This window comes from Panthera tigris, chromosome D2, assembly GCF_018350195.1.
Source record: "Panthera tigris isolate Pti1 chromosome D2, P.tigris_Pti1_mat1.1, whole genome shotgun sequence".
Lineage (NCBI taxonomy): Eukaryota > Metazoa > Chordata > Mammalia > Carnivora > Felidae > Panthera > Panthera tigris.
In genome coordinates this window covers 86,729,977-86,746,382 of record NC_056670.1, presented here as the reverse complement: position 1 = coordinate 86,746,382, position 16,406 = coordinate 86,729,977, and the positions used below count along the sequence as shown (strand labels likewise).

Here is a 16,406-nt window from a genome sequence, read left to right as displayed (position 1 = left end):
GGCTCAGAAATGGCCACCATGACCAGATGGTTGAAATAAAAACCAAATCCAGACATAGCCAAGTCCACAAGGCAAAGAGTCCAGCTCAAGATCTGGGTCACCCAAGTTGCATTTGGGTGGGGCTTTCCTCAAAAACCAGTGGAGTTCTACAGCCACAGGCCAACCTTTAGGGTATCCCAGAGGCAGATGGCATGCCATGAGCATGAGTAACCCTGATGTGTTAAGGGGCAGCTGACCCTGAGGCTTTTGGTTGCCTCGGGTGCCCAAGGAATGGACATGGGGCTCCTGAGAGCACAGGATGAGGGAGACAACCCAAGAGCTGAGGCCTGAAGAATATGGAGCCAGCACAAGAGGAAAGGGTGCTCCTGAGACTGGGGACAGCACATCAAGAACACAGAGAGATAAGGAAACACAGGTCACAGAGAGGAACCAGGACTCAGAACAACCACACCACAATGTTTGTACATATTAGTGTGACCAAGGTGATGAGAAAGGATGGGTTTCCAGAACTTTTAACTAAATTTGTTTGTTTTCTAGAAGAGGAAGGAGTAGTGAGCTAGGTGATGAAGTCTGAGGGTGAAGGTCTGGGTACAGCTTTGCAGACTGGCTGGCTGTGGTGACCTCTGCCTGGTCTTACCTTGTGTGGAAAACAAGATGATAAAACCTTACCTGGTCTACTTTTCAAGGAAGCCATGGGCATGAAATGAGATGATGTGATCTATAAAATGTAGTGACCAGACCACATGTAAGGGATTTTTGTTGTTCACATTCACTGGGTCGATAGCACAGCACAGGAGACAGACCCGCTCACACTGTGGGGTGTAAACTGACACAGCCTTTTGATGCAAGGCAGTAATTTGGCAAGGAATCAAGCATGGGTGCAAAGAGGCTCATTCGGGCACGTTATTTGCAGTGTCGTCTATAAAGGAAAAACATGGAGATCCTCTAAATGCCAATTAGTAGGAAGCTGGTGAAATAAATTATGGTATATCATTTACTTGGATGATAACTGCTAATTAAAAATAAGACTTAGAACTGTTATTTGTTGATATGAAAATATATAGTCATATATATATTAAATGGAAATTTCGGTTGCAAACTTTGGTGTCCTGTGATCATATTTTTATAAAAGTGAGGATATACTTAGAAAAGCATTTTAAACAACCTATACGAAACCATGGATATGGTCATTTCTTAACCACCCTTACAATGAGCATATATGCTTTACTAATAAGGAGAAAAAGGAAGGTTATTTGTCCCCTTAAAAATGTTCATATATCTATTAAAGAAATTGAATCAATAATTAATAATCTTCAAGAAGAAAAAGCCTCAGACCCAGATGGTTTCACTGATAAGTTCTACCAAACACTTAAGAAGGAAATGATTCCAGTTCTCTACAAGCTCTTCCAGAAACTAAAAGCAGAGGGAAAACTTCATAACTCATTCTATAAAGGCAGCATTACCCTAGTAACAAAACCAGACAAAGACATTACAGGAAAGAAAAACTATGGAATACAGGTCATGAACATAGGTATACAAATCCTCAAAAAATATTAGTAAATCAAATCCAACAATTTCTCTTTTAAAAAAAACTATACACCACAATCAAGTGGGATTTATTCCAGGTATGCAAGATGGAACCTCTAAAAACCAATTAACGTAATCCATCACATCCAAAGGCTAAAGACAAAAAGTCGTATGATCATATAAATGGATGCAGAAAATGCATTTGAAAAAATCCAATATCCATTCATGATGAAAACTCAGCAAACTAGGAATGGAAGGGAATTTCCTCAATTTTCCTACAAAAAAAACTACAGCTAACGCCATGCTTAATGATGAGAAACTAGATATTTCCCCTCCTGAAACTGGAAAAAAGGCAAGTATGTCCCATCTCACTACTTAAATTCAGCATCATACTGAAAGACTAAGCTAATGTGATAAGATAAGAAAAGGAAATAAAAGTATAGAGATTGGGAGGGAAGAAAGAAAATTTTTCTAGGATGACATGATTGTCTTTGTAGAAAATCCCATCCAAAAAATGACAAAAAACTCTTGTAATTAAACAGTAATTACAACAAAGTTGCAAAATACAAATTCAATATACAATTCAGTTTCTTTTATATATTACTTATATATCAGCAATAAACAAATAGAATTTGAAATGTAAGACACAATAGCATTTCCATTGGCAAAAATGAAATACTTAGTTATAAATCATATAACATATACATATAACAAAATACATATAAGATCTATATGAGGAAAACTATAAAGCTCCAATGAGAGAAATCAAAGAAAATCTAAATAAATGGAAAGATATTCCATGCTGATGCATAGGAAGACTCAATATTGTCAAGATGCCAATTCATCCCAATTTTAGTTATAAATTCAATGTAATCCAACCAAAATCCCAGCAAGTTAATTTGTAGGCATTAACAACTGATTCTAAAGTGTAGCCATCACAATACTGAAGAAAGACCAAGTCAGATGACGGACACCATCCGACCTCAAGACTTCTGTGAAGCTGAAGTAATCAGCACAGTATTGGTGAGAGAACAGACTAATCAATCACTGAAACAGAACAGACTCCTGTAAGTACAGGCAACTAATCATTGACAAAGGAGCAAAGACAATACAATGACGAAAGGACAGTCTCTTCAACAAATGGTGCTGAAACAAGTGGACATCCACATGCAAAAAAAAAAAAAAAAATGTAGACAGTGACCTTACACCTTGCACCAAAAAACTTAATTCAAAATAGATCCTAGAACTCAATGTAAAATGCAAAACTATAGAACTTCCAGAAGGTAACATAAGAGAAAATTGAGGTGATCTGGGGTTTGGTGATGACTTATTAAGGTATAACACCAAAAACACAAACCATGAAAGAAAAAGTTGATAAGTTGGACTTCATTAAGATTAAAACTTCTGCTCTGTGAAAGACATCCATTGGATAAAAGACTTGTATCCAAAATGCACAATGCACAAAGAACACTTAAAATTCAACAATAAGAAAACAGACAACCCAATTTAAAAATGAGCAAGAGATATGAGCAGACACCCCACCAAAGAAGATACACAGATGGAAAATAAATATATGCAAAGATGCTTATTAAGGATTGCAAATTAACCATGAGATACCACTATACACCGGTAGAAAGACTAACATCCAAAACACTGAGAACACTAATGCTGGCAAAGATGCAGAGCAGCAGAAACTCTAGTTCATTGTTGGAAGGAATGCAAAACGGTACAGCCACTTTGGAAAACAGTTGGCCAGTTTCTTACAAAACTTAAAACATGGCCTTACCATACTATCCAGCAATCACACTCCTAGGTATGTACCCAAGTAATTTGAAACACATCTAACAAAAACCTACATCTAGATGTTTATAGCAGCTTCATTCATAATTGCCGAAATCTGGAAGCAGCCAACATGTTCTTGAATAGATGAGAATAAGAAAACTGTGGTCCATCCAGACAATGGAATACTATTCCGTAATAAAAAAGAAATAGGCTATCGACTCACAAAAGGAGATGGAGGAAACATATGCATATTGCTTAGGGAAAGAGGTCAATCTGGAAAGGCTCCATCCTGCACAATTCCACTTATATGACATAAAACTATAGCGAAAATAAAAAGATCGGAGCTTGCCAGGGGTTCAAGAAGGAGGGAGGGAGGACGAACACGTGGCACACAGGATTTTAGGCAGTAAAACTGCTCCGTGCGATTCTGTAATGGCGGACACATTACAGGTGCGTTTGCCAAAACCCATAGAACGTATAACACTCAGAGTGAGCCCTGATGTAAATTATGGACTTTAGTTAATAATAATGTGTTAATATTGGTTCATCAATTGTAATGAACGTACTCAACACTAATGCAAGATGCTAATAAGGAAAAACTGAGGGAGGGGTATATGGGAGCTCTACATCCCTGGTCGATTTTTCTGTAAACCTAAAAGTGCCCTTAAAGTCTATTATCTTAAAAATCATTAAAAAAAAAAAAAAACTTTTCCCGTAAGAAGAAAGGAAAGGATTAAAAAGCAGGAAATGTTAAAAGCTGGTTCTCCTTCACTGACTTACTGAGGACCCTGAGACCCTCAGAGCCAAGACCGGCCGGGCCCAGAGGGCGGGGCTTCTGTCCGGGGCACCCTGTTGTGCTGACAGCGGCGCGGGTGAGTGTGAGCAGGGCGGGGACCCTGGCTTACACCGCAGCACCCGCATTTCAAAGAGCTTCAGGTTCAAACTGTTCCCTGAGCTGCTCTAATGTTGCTCCCTGACCCCTGCCCCCCTCCTGCTGGACCCCGGTTTTGAAACCCAAACTCCCCTGAGGAAGGTGTGTCCAGCACCAGGTCACTGAGGTGGCCTTGTCCTCGCGTGACTCGTTGGGTCACAAAAACTGCACAAAAACCCTTCAGTGATAAACGCATAGAGCACCTTGCGGGTATGAACCCCCACCCCCGACAGCTGGCGGTCCTCACCGTGAGCATCACCCCATTTGCCATGAGAAAGCCGAGGCTTGGGGAGGTCAGAAGTTGGACGGAGAAGCCCCAGCTGGAGCCCCCTCCCTGGTCCCCAGGACGCCCTGCACCCCTCTTCCCCGGGGAACCGCCGGAAGCGCTTCGTACCCACCAAGCCCACCAGGCCCGACCTCAGGCCTGCAGCCCGGCCCTCACACCGGCCGATAATGGAACACAGCATTCCCTTCAGGCCTCCAGAAACCGCCTAATTCCTAATCCAGAGAGGGGACGCCAAAGGATTGGCGCGTTCCCAATGAGGGGGCCCCCAGAGTGGCTCTGAGCCAGGAGGAGGGTGCCCCCCGCGCCAGGAGGAGAGGTGCCCCCGCGACTGGGGATCCAAGGCCGTGGCACCCACGGCCTGGAGGGGCGGAGGGCCGTCCCAGACCTGCTCTGGGGCCCAGCAAAGCAGGTGCGGACGGAGCGCACTGTCTCCAGAAGGAGGGGAGCTGTGCCGCCCCTGCTCTGGGTCTTTAGCCCAGGGAAACCCTTGACAGGGGCAGGGACAAGAAGTATTTGCTGGTGGCTTGATAAGGTCAAGCCTACATGGGCAAGGACCTCTGCCTGCGGCCACACCCAAGGCCACGCCGACCAGGGCATCCGCCTGGAGCGCTACCCGGGGCGGGTGAGGGACAAGCAAGGGCCAGAGTCCAGTTGCCTGAGCCGAGGACCCTCTGGAGGTTGACTGGCTGAGGACATGGGACCAGAGGGGAGGGACCAGAGGGGAGGGACGTGTGGGTGGGGGCGGTGGGGCACGGAGGTAGGGTGGGGCGTGGAGGAGCCTTGGTGGATCCCCTGCCCCGACTGGTGCTCTTGAAGTTCATCCATAGAAACAGCCTCTGCCTCTGGGGAGAAGCATCGACAGTGAGGCCTCGATGAGAGAGCAAGAGAACGAGATCCCCTCCAAGCAAGCGGCTGGCCCACTGAAGTGGTTTCTGGCTGTGCTGACCCTTCTGTGTGGCATTGAGGGGGTCGGTCAGCCTCTCTGGGCCTCCGATGCCACAGCAATGAAGTTACAGGACCTTGGCCCCCCTCCCTGCCCTGCCCCGGCCGGTCTCCCACCCGGGTTCCGCGGCTGTGGACACACCATGCTGACGTGAAGTGTTCTAACTGACCACACCCCTCTAGCAAAGGCATGAGCCGGTTATATGCAGACACGCTTTAATTCATGATTCGGAGATAACGTCACAAAAGCACAGGCTTCACGAGCATCATTAGCTACAGATGACCGAGTGGACGAGTCGGAGAGAGGCAGTATACTTTTACTCTGGCCCTGGGCCCACGGGGCGTCTGGGAACCCCACCTTCCCACTGTTGGGAGATGTCTCCTCAACCCCCTGGGCAAATGCTTACCGGTACTGTGGGCACAGGGTCACTGCAGAGAATAAACACCCTGGACGTGGCGTCCCTTGGCCTGCTGAGTATGGGTGCCACCAGCAGCACCTCCCGAGCACCTGCTCCCGTCGGGCCCCGGACACACGGGCTCCCCACATACTCCTCAGGGCCCCATGGGATTGCGCGTGCACAGTCTCCATTCGTAGACAAAGACACAGAGTCGTTATGTGACTTGCCCAAGTCACGCCGGCAGAGGGTTGGATTCGGAGCCTGTGCTTGCTGCTCTGAGAATATGTAATGATGGGCTGTCGCGTCAGACCAGGCCTCCCACAGAGGTTCCAGACCCCGAGGACCTCACACCACTGAGCCACTCAGAGGCCGAACCAAGCCCCCCTCCCTTTGACACGGGTGCGTCCCACTGTGCAGACCCCAGGAGGAGGTGAGCCCTGAGGGGGGTGCTCTGAGGCAAACCCACACGCTGACTCCAAACGAGAGTCTGTGTGCCACCAATGAGGGCAGACTCAGGAAGCCACATGTGTTAGCAGTGGGGAAAAACCCAAGGGCAGACAGCCCACCCCTCACTGACAAGACAGCTCTCAGCGCCCCGGGACCCAGACCGGGCTGGGGGCTCACGGGCTGGTCCAGCGCCCAGTACTGGTGGGCAGCGGCTATGTGCCAGGGCACATAGTGCTTCCCCGGGCGTCGTGTCCTCATTTCGCTTCCACAATCTGTGTCTGGACCCCGGGGGCACCCCCAAGCCTGTGAGAGGGGCGGAGACCCCCTGAGGCCGGGATGGGAGGGCCCCTCCCACACTGCCAAGCACCCTTCCCGAGCCCCCTGCCTCCCAAGAGCCCCCGCCCACACTGGGACATCAGGATGCTGTTTCCAGCCCGTGCAGAGAGCGATGCTGAGCGCTGGCTCCCACAGACGGGGCAGTCCGATGGCCCGGTCCCACTGTGTGGGCTCGGAGGGTTCACTTCCGCTGCACCGACCTCCGCAGAGCCTCCCTGACGTCCTTGTTCCTCAGGGTGTATATGAAGGGGTTCAGCACGGGAGTGACAACGGTGTTCAGCACCGTGACGGCCTTGGTCAGGTCCAGCGAGCTCTCCACCGAGGTCCTCACATGCAGGAAGATGGTGGAGCCGTACCAGATGAGGACCACGGTGAGATGGGAGGAGCAGGTGGAGAAGGCTCTGTGCCGGCCCCGGGCCGAGGGGATCCTGATGATGGTGGCAACGATGTAGGCGTAGGAGAGCAGCGTGACAAAGCAGGAGCCCAGGATGACACAGAAGGCAATGCCGAAGGCCGCCAGCTCCACACCCCGCGTGTCGCTGCAGGACAGCACGATCCAGGGCGCGATGTCACAGAAGAAGTGGTTGATGACGTGGGAGCGGCAGAAGGAGAGGCGAGCAATGAGGGCAGCGGGCACGGTGATGGCGGAGAAGCCGCACAGCCAGGAGCCCAGAGCGAGGCGGGCGGAGAGCCCAGGCGTCATGGTGCTGCCGTAGCGCAGCGGCAGGCAGATGGCCAGGTAGCGGTCGTAAGCCATCGCGGCCAGCAGGAAGTACTCGGTGCAGCCCAGCGAGAAGACAAAGTACATCTGCGCCGCGCAGCCGGCCAAGGAGATGGCTCCACTGTGCGAGGCGAACGTGGCCAGGGCCTTGGGCACACAGGCCGTGGTGAACCAGATCTCCAGGAAGGAGAGGTTGCAGAGGAAGAAGTACATGGGCGTCTGGAGGCGCCGGTGCGCCCCGACCAGGGAGATGATGGCCAGGTTCCCGGCCACCGTGAGCACATACGCGACCAGGAAGAGGAGGAAGAGCCAGGTCTGCAGGCCCCGTGGCCCCGGGAAGCCCAGTAGGATGAATGTGGAGAGGTTCTGGCTGCGGCCCCAGGCCATGAAGGCGGCCCGGACACGGACCACCCTCGCCAGTACGAGGGACCTCCTACCCCAAGCCCTCACTGAGGCCTAGGAACGGAGGGGCCCGGCCCGTTCCCCTCTCCCTGGGGTCCACTCACCTCGTCTCTAATCCCAGTATTCCAGCCAGGCCTGGTGTCCCTGTGGGAGCCCGTGGACCACGGATGACCGTGGACCTCGCCCTCTTGGGGGGAAGCCGCTCAGGAGACTGGACCCAGGTTATCAGTTGCTTGCCACCTAGGGAGGGGGAACATCTCCTCATTCTAGACTCCTTGTCACCTTGTGGGAGGGGTCCTTATTCTAGACTCAAGAGGCCAGGGAAAGGACAGGAATTGTCACGTTTTCACAAATGAAATTACGTATGGCTTAATTTTTAGCATTTTCATCGACAAACCAGATTGATTTCTAGGAAAACATTCTTACCTCTGTGCCCAGTAAAGCCCCCCACACACACCCAGCACAACAACGGTCAGAGGAAGCCCATGGGGACCCTGCTCTCCTTGCCTGGGGCTGTCACCCTGGATTATTCGTTAGCTGGGAACCCGGCAGCCAGGAGGCCCTGACGTGTAGAATTGCAAACAGCTCCATCACCAGCGCCCCCTCCTGGCAAGAAGCTGCAGGTGGCACTGTTGGGGGGGGGGGTGGAACCTGCTGGAGGGGAGGGGGCACCTGAGGGTGGCTGCCTGCATGAGAGAGTGAGGGGCTGCGGCACCAGTGAGGAGGGGGTTTAATGGGAACTGAGCTCGGCACCACCCCCAACCCCTCTCAACAGGGCTGGACTCTGCCCAGCCGGCTGCTCTGGGCCCACAGCACCCAGTGAGTGTCCGAGGGGGCAGCTGGGCAGAGGCAAGAAGTGACCGCACAAGCATGGAGCCCAGAGCAAGTCTTCTCCCCGACAGTGTCCAGACCCTGGGTCCACCCCGGGAGGACTGCACTCAGGAGTCACAGCGACCCCTGCAGTTTTCTGCCTGCGCCCCTCCTACCCCCTGCCATGCACAGGTGCACACACCACCCACACAGAATCTCACACCTGTGCACACCACACACACACACACGCATGGGCCTGTGCTCACACCTGTGTGCACACTCACTACCTGAACCAGCCCCTGGAACAGTCACCCTGGCTCCTGATGGGCTGGGGGTCCCTTGGCTGCGTCCCCTCCCCAGACCCACAGTGCAGTCAGCAAAGCTACCCCCAACAGTGCCAATCGATAACAAAGTGACCAAGCTCCAGCCACAGCCACAGGACACCTGGTCGGGCTGTAGCCCCCGCCTTTTGCAGCCATGCAGCTGTGTGGTGAACGTTCGGGCAAAAGCCAACCCCAGCAGACAGGCCAGTCCCCTCCCCACCCTCAGGTCCCAGGAGTGGGGCCACTGTGGGTCCTGGAAGAAGCAGTCTTCGCAGCAGGGCCCCCGTGACCCCATCTCCTGGGGCCCAGCGTGCTTTTCAGCTGCCACCTCCAGAGTTCAGGTGGGCACAGGCCGCTGCCAGGCTGCACCAGGGCCTGAGTCCACTGCACTGCTCGTGAGCCCTCACTCTGCCCCTGCAGCCCAGCACTCTGCCCGGGGCACTGGGTCCTGACCCGGAGAATTGGGCTGTTTTGCTCAGCCTTGACTCCAGGACAAGCCTCGTTTAGAAACCTTTTTCACTGCTCAAGATTACGGCTACAAAGACTAAAAAGAGACCTATCCGGGGCTCTCGCAGTTCTCCGGCCCCAAATCTCCCGCCTTCCTGTGCCCCTGGAGCTATGCATGCAGGGGCATCAGGCCCTCCCGGCTGTGCAGTGTGAGGACCACTCAAATCCCATGGAATCTTCCACATCTTGCAAGGGGTCCCATAAGGGCCAGAGAAGATAGAACTAAATAAATGGGCAGGCGGTCCCAAAATGAGTCTATCTTGGGACCCTCCCCCCTACAGTGGCCTGACTCTTCAAGAGGGACAGTGCGGGTGGGAGGGTCCACTCGCCCAGGTCAGCTCGCAGGGACATAGCATGATCAAGATCACTCACCCAAGGGGTGTGAGCTCGATCCAGGATTTCCCCCCGAAGCAGCCCAGAGACCAGGAGGGTGAGCTCGGGATGATTCCAAGGACCCTCCAGGCAGGGCTGTGTCCTGGGGGGCGGGGGGCCCCTGTGGTCTCCTGTTGCCTGACCGCTTGCTTCCCACCGCCCGTCTGCTGGAGACGCAGCAAGAAGGAACAGAGGTGGGGGTCAGGAGCTGCTGCGGATCTGCAGCTCCAGGGCGTCCATGGCACTGGCCGGGAGGCAGGTCTGGGCTGTCCAGGAAGACGGCCTGGCCATCCACCAACATGAGAGCGGAGTGCAGTCCCCAAGCCCCCTGTGGGGGGCCCCAGGCGTGAAAGGCCACTCTGCCCAGGCGACCCTGACTCTGGGTACTCAGAGTGGCCAGTACTGGTGAGCCCAGCACAGACCCCAGAGCACAGGTGTGGAGGCTGCCCCAGCCTCCGCCATGAGAAGGAAGCCAGTGGCACCTCCCCTGTTGTCCTTGGGCTGTTGTCCTTGCCTCAGATTGTGGCCGTGCAGTGTCCCCTCTTCCTCTCTTGCAGGACGGTGATTCCACCAAGCCCCGCTGGCCGTCAGCTAACACACAGCCCTGGCGCTCCTGTTCACAGCCCAAGGACCAGATGCAACTGATATAGGGCAGGGAGGGGGATCCCCCACACTGGAGAGCCCCCCGCCTGCCCACCCACCAATGGGGAGGGTAGAGGGTGAGCCCTGTGCCCTTCGACACTCTGGTTACTTCTGCCTTCACCCAGCCTCCTTCGGGGGCAGGCCTGCAAGGACCCACTTGTTAATGATGGAGCTGCAATGAGACTGGCTCTAGGGGCTGGCGAGGGCCCCAAGGGTGGTCCTGGGCAGCAACCAGCATCCTAAGCAGGGCCTCTTGCCCTTAGGCTGTGCCTGGAGGCCATTTCTCACCCACAGCTCAAGTGCATTTTCCCCATGCCAGGCTTGTCTCCTGGGGCCATGCCCTACACGGGATGCCCGCACCTGGGGACAGCAGCGGCCCCATGCACCCCAGGGCATGGGCTGGCTGCACCCTGGACACTGGTGTTCTTGGCAGGTGCTCTGTGTCTGGTTCTCCTGTCTGCAAGTGGGGCATTTTCCCCATCTGTAAGCTACGCCTCCATGTCCCCTCTGGAAACAGGGCGATGACGCCCCACAGGTTGACAGGCAGAGCAGGCTGCCCCACTCCCCGCCCCCACCCAGGCTTGCTGGAAGCGGCTGCAGTAGAAAGAGCCAAGCTGGGGGCTGTCTGCCACCAGGCAGCTTCCCGAGGTGGCGTCCAGCCCGGCGTGCCCTGTCCACAGGTGGCTGTGGCCATGAGCAAAAGCCCACCCTCTGCACTCTGCCAGCATCAACCTCGGGGACACCTCGGGGCACACCTACGGGGCTCACTCAGGATATGCGGAACTGGGGTCATGGCCATGGGAAGGTGGTCACTCAGGGCCTGGGCCTCAGTGGCAGGGACTCAGCCGCCCAGGGCAGGGGTCCTGGGAGATGGTGGGAGTGTGCTCCCCACAAGCCTCCCCCTGTTTCCCTCATCAGCATCGGCCAAAGCGGGTCCTGATGAGGCCCCAGGGACAAGGGGCACTGTGGCAGTCAGGACGTATGCTGACCCCTGCCGGCCTGCTCCGGGGCGACAAGTGTTACACTGCCCTGGGACTCCAGTGCCACACAGGTGTCTGGGCCGCCCCTAATTGGGAGTTCATTAAAAGTTGGCGCAGGGTGTCCCCTGGGGCAGGAGCCGTGCCTCATCAATTAGCGCCAAAGGCAGGGGCTGCCACTGGTCTGGGAAAACACGGAGCGCTGCTTTGTTTGATTCAATAAACACTTTTTCCAAATCTGGTAACACTCTAGGAATTTGGGAGATGTCGAAGTAGAAGAGAGATTTTCAAGGCACAGATCAGTGTGGAGATTTGCTACGTCTTCCCTTCCTTGGGATTATGTTTCCCTGTGTCACGGACAGGGACACACTTGTGCGCCCCCATTTCTTTTTTCATTATTAACTTATGGTTGACATACAAGAACGGTGCATGTGCTTCAAGTATACGTCTTGGTGAGTCTGAAGATACGCATACACCTGTGAAATGGTCACCATCATCTCAGAAAGTCTCCCTCCTTTCCTGCGCAGAAGGTAAGAGCCTCCCACTGAAGACTGACCCTCGGGCCCAGCGCCACACACCAGGCTTTCACAGGGACAGGGACATGCAGGGACAGCTGGACTCCAGCTCCTCCTATGAAGGGACGCTCTGACAAGCCTATGTTGACCAGTGTCCGTAGTGTAGTGGTTATCACGTTCACCTGACAAACCTATGTTGACCAAAAGCTTCTTCATGGTTCTGGTAATTTCCTTACAATAGAAGACGAGCAGTTCAAATCCCTAATTCCCCCACTGATAAAGCCACTCAAGAGGTGACAAGGTGACTTGTGCCCAGAAAGGCAGAGCCAGACCATGAGCTGGGCACCCCCTCTCGGGCCCCTTTCTCCGTGAAAGAGCGATGGTCTGTCCTGCTTCCTCTGCCCCGGAATCAAATGTGATCACGTGCAGAGGGTGTGGGGGCTCATGACCACGCTGACCAGACACCTCAGAGCCCCGCCTCCAGGGCTGGGCCGGGGCCCAGGACAGCCCCAGGGTGCACCAGGGCTCCTGTGACCTGGCTCACACCTGGGACCCCAGGACCATGGCTGCCCCACACCTAGCTTCCTTCTCAGTTTCTGAGCCTGGTCCTGACAGAATCACCTTCTGTCCCAGCCCACCTTCTCTGCAGACCTCCTGCCTGAGAACCTCAGAGTTTGAACCTCACCCTATGACCTCCAGCTGCCTGCACCAAGATGTCCACTGAGATGCTGCATAGTTGACATAGAAATTGCTGGGAGACCTGGTTTCTTCCAGGCTGGATGGTCCTGGGCCCCGTCCCCCATGCCCAACAGAGAAGGACAGGAGTGCCCCGCTGCCAGCAGGAGGAGGTCCCCCTCTTTGAGAACCATGGCATATTGAGAACAAAATTGAGGGGGGAGCACCTGGGTGGCTCAGTCAGTTGAATGTCCAACTCTTGATTTTGGCTCAGGTCATGATCCCAGGGTCATGGGATCAAGCCCAGAGTGGGGCTCCGTGCTCAGCACGGAGCCTGCTTAAGATTCTCTCTCTCTCTCTCCTCTCTCTCTCTCCCTCTACCCCTCTCTCCAGCTCCTGCTCTCTCTCTCTCTCTCTCTCAAATAAAAATAAAAACAAATTTAAAGAAACATATGGACCCAGGCAGGGCTCTGAGTATCACTGAGAAGCCTCCACCTGGGAAAACTACAAGTTTTACAAAGAAGTGAAAAACTAAAGACAAAAACTGAATACAATTAGTGACTAAAGGTCTGCCTGGGTGTAGTGGCAGTACCTTCTTTAAAGACAACCTCACAAGCACCATCTCTACAACAGAACTCGGAGAAACAGCCAAATGTGTGGTGTAGGACAGAGGAAGCCAAGCAGACAGTTGAGGGAGGAAAGCACTGTTCAGCACTGGAAAACTGATGTGAAATAAATGCTTATCTTAAACCATGCACAATAATAAACTCCAGATACAGATTTTGTAGGAAAGCTGAAAGACTTTGAAAGTGAAAACACAACGTACCAACTCGTGGGATGTAGAAAGAGCCGTGTGCATACAGGGAAACACGAGTGTAAACACATTTGTAAAAGAAGAAAATTCTCAAACTAATAAACTAAAAACACCTTTAGGAACTTGAAAAAGAAAAGCAAACTCAACTCAAACCCAATGGAAAGGAGGAAGTAATAAACTTTGAGCAGAGACAAATGAAATACAGGATATAAAAACAGAATCAACAAAACCAAAAATTGGTTCTTGAGAAGATCAGTAAAATTGACAAATCTCCCATTACACTGGCAAAGAAATGAGGAGAGATGCACATTAGTCAGAAACGAGAGCAGGGACATCACCACCGACCTCACAGAAATAAGAAGGGTTACCGGAGAATGCAGGGCAATACCAACAAATTAGATATCCTGGATGGAATGGACAAATTCTTAGACACACAAATGCCGAAAGTGACTCAAGAAGAAATAAACAATTTGAACAGACCTGTATCAAGTAAAGAAATTGATCCATATGCAAAAACCTCCCGGCAGAGAAAAGCCCAAAACCAGATGGCTCCACTAATGAATTCTACCAAACAAAGAAGAATCAACATGTTCCAAAACTTCCAAGAAATAGAAGAGGGAAGAACACTTCCTAATGTGAAGCCAGCACTGCCTGATAAGAAGGCCAAAGACACCACCAGAAAACTACATACCAATATCTACAAATGTAGATGCAAAAATCCTCAACAAAACACTAGAAAACCAAATCCATGGCATGTTAAAAGGGTTATACACCATGACCAGTGGGATTTATCCCCAGAATACAAGGGTGACCCAACACCCGAAAATGAATAGAATAGAATAGAATAGAATAGAATAGACCACACTAATAGAATGAAGGAGAGAAATATGGGATCGACTGAATTAATGCAGGAAAACCATTAGACCGAAGGACAGAATTCCACATACTTTCATGATACAAATACTGAGAAAACTAGGTACAGAAAGGAACTTCTTCAAAATGATTGAGGGCATTTATGAAAAACCCACAGTTGCCACTATTCTCAACAGTGAAAAACTGAAAGCTTTCTTACTGAGAACAGGAACAAGAGGAGAATGCTGGCTTTCACAATGCTACTCAACATCACACTAAGTTCTAGCCAAAGCAATTAGGCAAGAAAAAAATGATAAAGGCATCCAAATGGAAAGAAGCAAAAGTATCTCTATTCCCAGATGGCATGATTCTTTATACAGAAAATCCCAAAGCATCTATACCCCAAAAATAACTAGAACTAGTAAGTGAAGTCAGCAAACCTTCGGAGTATAAGATCAACACAGAGAATATATGGTGTTTCTGAAATATGCTAGAAATGAGCAATTCAAAGTATAAATAAGAAAAATCCATTAACAAAAGCATCAGAAAAGAATAAATAGGAATATATTTATAGGAATATATAAGAATAATATATAGGAATAAATATATAGGAATAAATTTAATCAATGAGGGGAAATACTTGTACACTAAAAACTACAAAACACTGTGGCAAAAAATTAATGAAGACCTAAATACATGGAAAGACAACCCATATTCATGGATCAGATGACTTAATATTGTTAACTTGGCAATGACACCCAAAGTGACCTATAGACTCAGTGTAACTCCTATCAGAATAACAATGGCCTTTTTAGAAAAATTTTTTTTAGAAAACTGACTCTAAGATCAATATGGATTAGCAATGGCCCAGAATAGCCAAAATAATCTTGGAAAAGAACAAAGCTGTAGCATTCATACCTCTTGATTTCAAAACTTACTACAAAGCTATTGTAATCAGAAGAGTGTGGTACTGGAATACAGAAAGCCCTATAGACCAATGGAATAGAATTGAGAGTCAAGAAATAAACTCATACATCTATGGTCAACTGATTTTTGACAAGAGTACCAAGACCATTCCATAGGGAAAGAACAGTCTCTCCAACAAATGGGCTGGAACAATTGGACATCCACCTGCAGAAGAATGAAGTTTGACCCCCTACCTCACACATTATACAAAAATTAACTCAAAATGGATCAATGATGAAAATATATTACTTAAAACTATAAAACTCATTAAAGAAAATATAGGGGTAAATCTTTATGATCTTGGATTTGGCAAAGGATTCTTAGATGTGACACCAAGAGCAACAAAAGGAAAAATAGATAAGTCAGAGTTCATAAAAATTTAAAACTTTTGTGCATCAGAGAACACTATCAAGAAATTGAAATGATAACTCACAAAATCAGATAAAATATTTGCAAATCTTATGTCCAATAAGGGTCTAGTATCCAGAATATATATTTTTTAAAACTCTTACAACCCAACAACTAAAAGACAAGCAAGATAATTTAGAAATGGGCAAAGGACTTGAATAAACATTTCTCCAAAGAAGACATACAAGTGGCCAACAAGAACATGACAAGATGCCCAGTGCCGTTAGTCATCAGGGAAATGCAAATCAAAACCACAATGAGACACCACTTCACACCCACCAGGATAGGCTATCATTTTTTTTTAATGGAAAAGAACAAGTGTTGGTGAGAATGTAAAGAAATTGAAATCCTTGTACATTGCTGGTGAGAATGTAAAATGGTGAAGCCTCGGTGGAAGACAGTGTGGCAGTTCCTCAGAAAGTTAAATAAGAGTTAGTATATGACCCAGCAATTCCATTAATAGGTATATATCCAAGAGAATTGAAAACCGGTATGAATGTACATAGCAATGATATTCACAATAGCCAAAAGTTAGAAACAACCCTAATGTCCATCAACAGATGAATGAAGAGATAAAATGTGGTATATACTTACAATGGAATATTATCCAGTCATAAAAAGGAATCGGCACATCGCTAAATCCCGCTGGACACATGCTCTCACTTGTTCATTATGTCATGTGAATTTCACTTCAGTAAGAAAAGAAAGGAAAAAGAAAATAATGTCAAAAAGAAGGAAATCTTTAAAACATTTCCATTTATATATAGATGAAT

The 16,406-nt window shown here is 50.0% G+C and overlaps 1 protein-coding gene across 1 annotated transcript; it reads right to left on the bottom strand.

Moving 5' to 3' along the window:
• Positions 1–6,830: 6,830 nt before the first annotated feature.
• Positions 6,831–7,757, bottom strand: LOC102968553 (olfactory receptor 287). The gene has a single exon (XM_007079712.3). It carries the CDS (start codon positions 7,755–7,757, stop codon positions 6,831–6,833), a length of 927 nt encoding a protein of 308 aa, XP_007079774.2.
• Between the last annotated feature and the right edge of the window lie 8,649 nt (positions 7,758–16,406).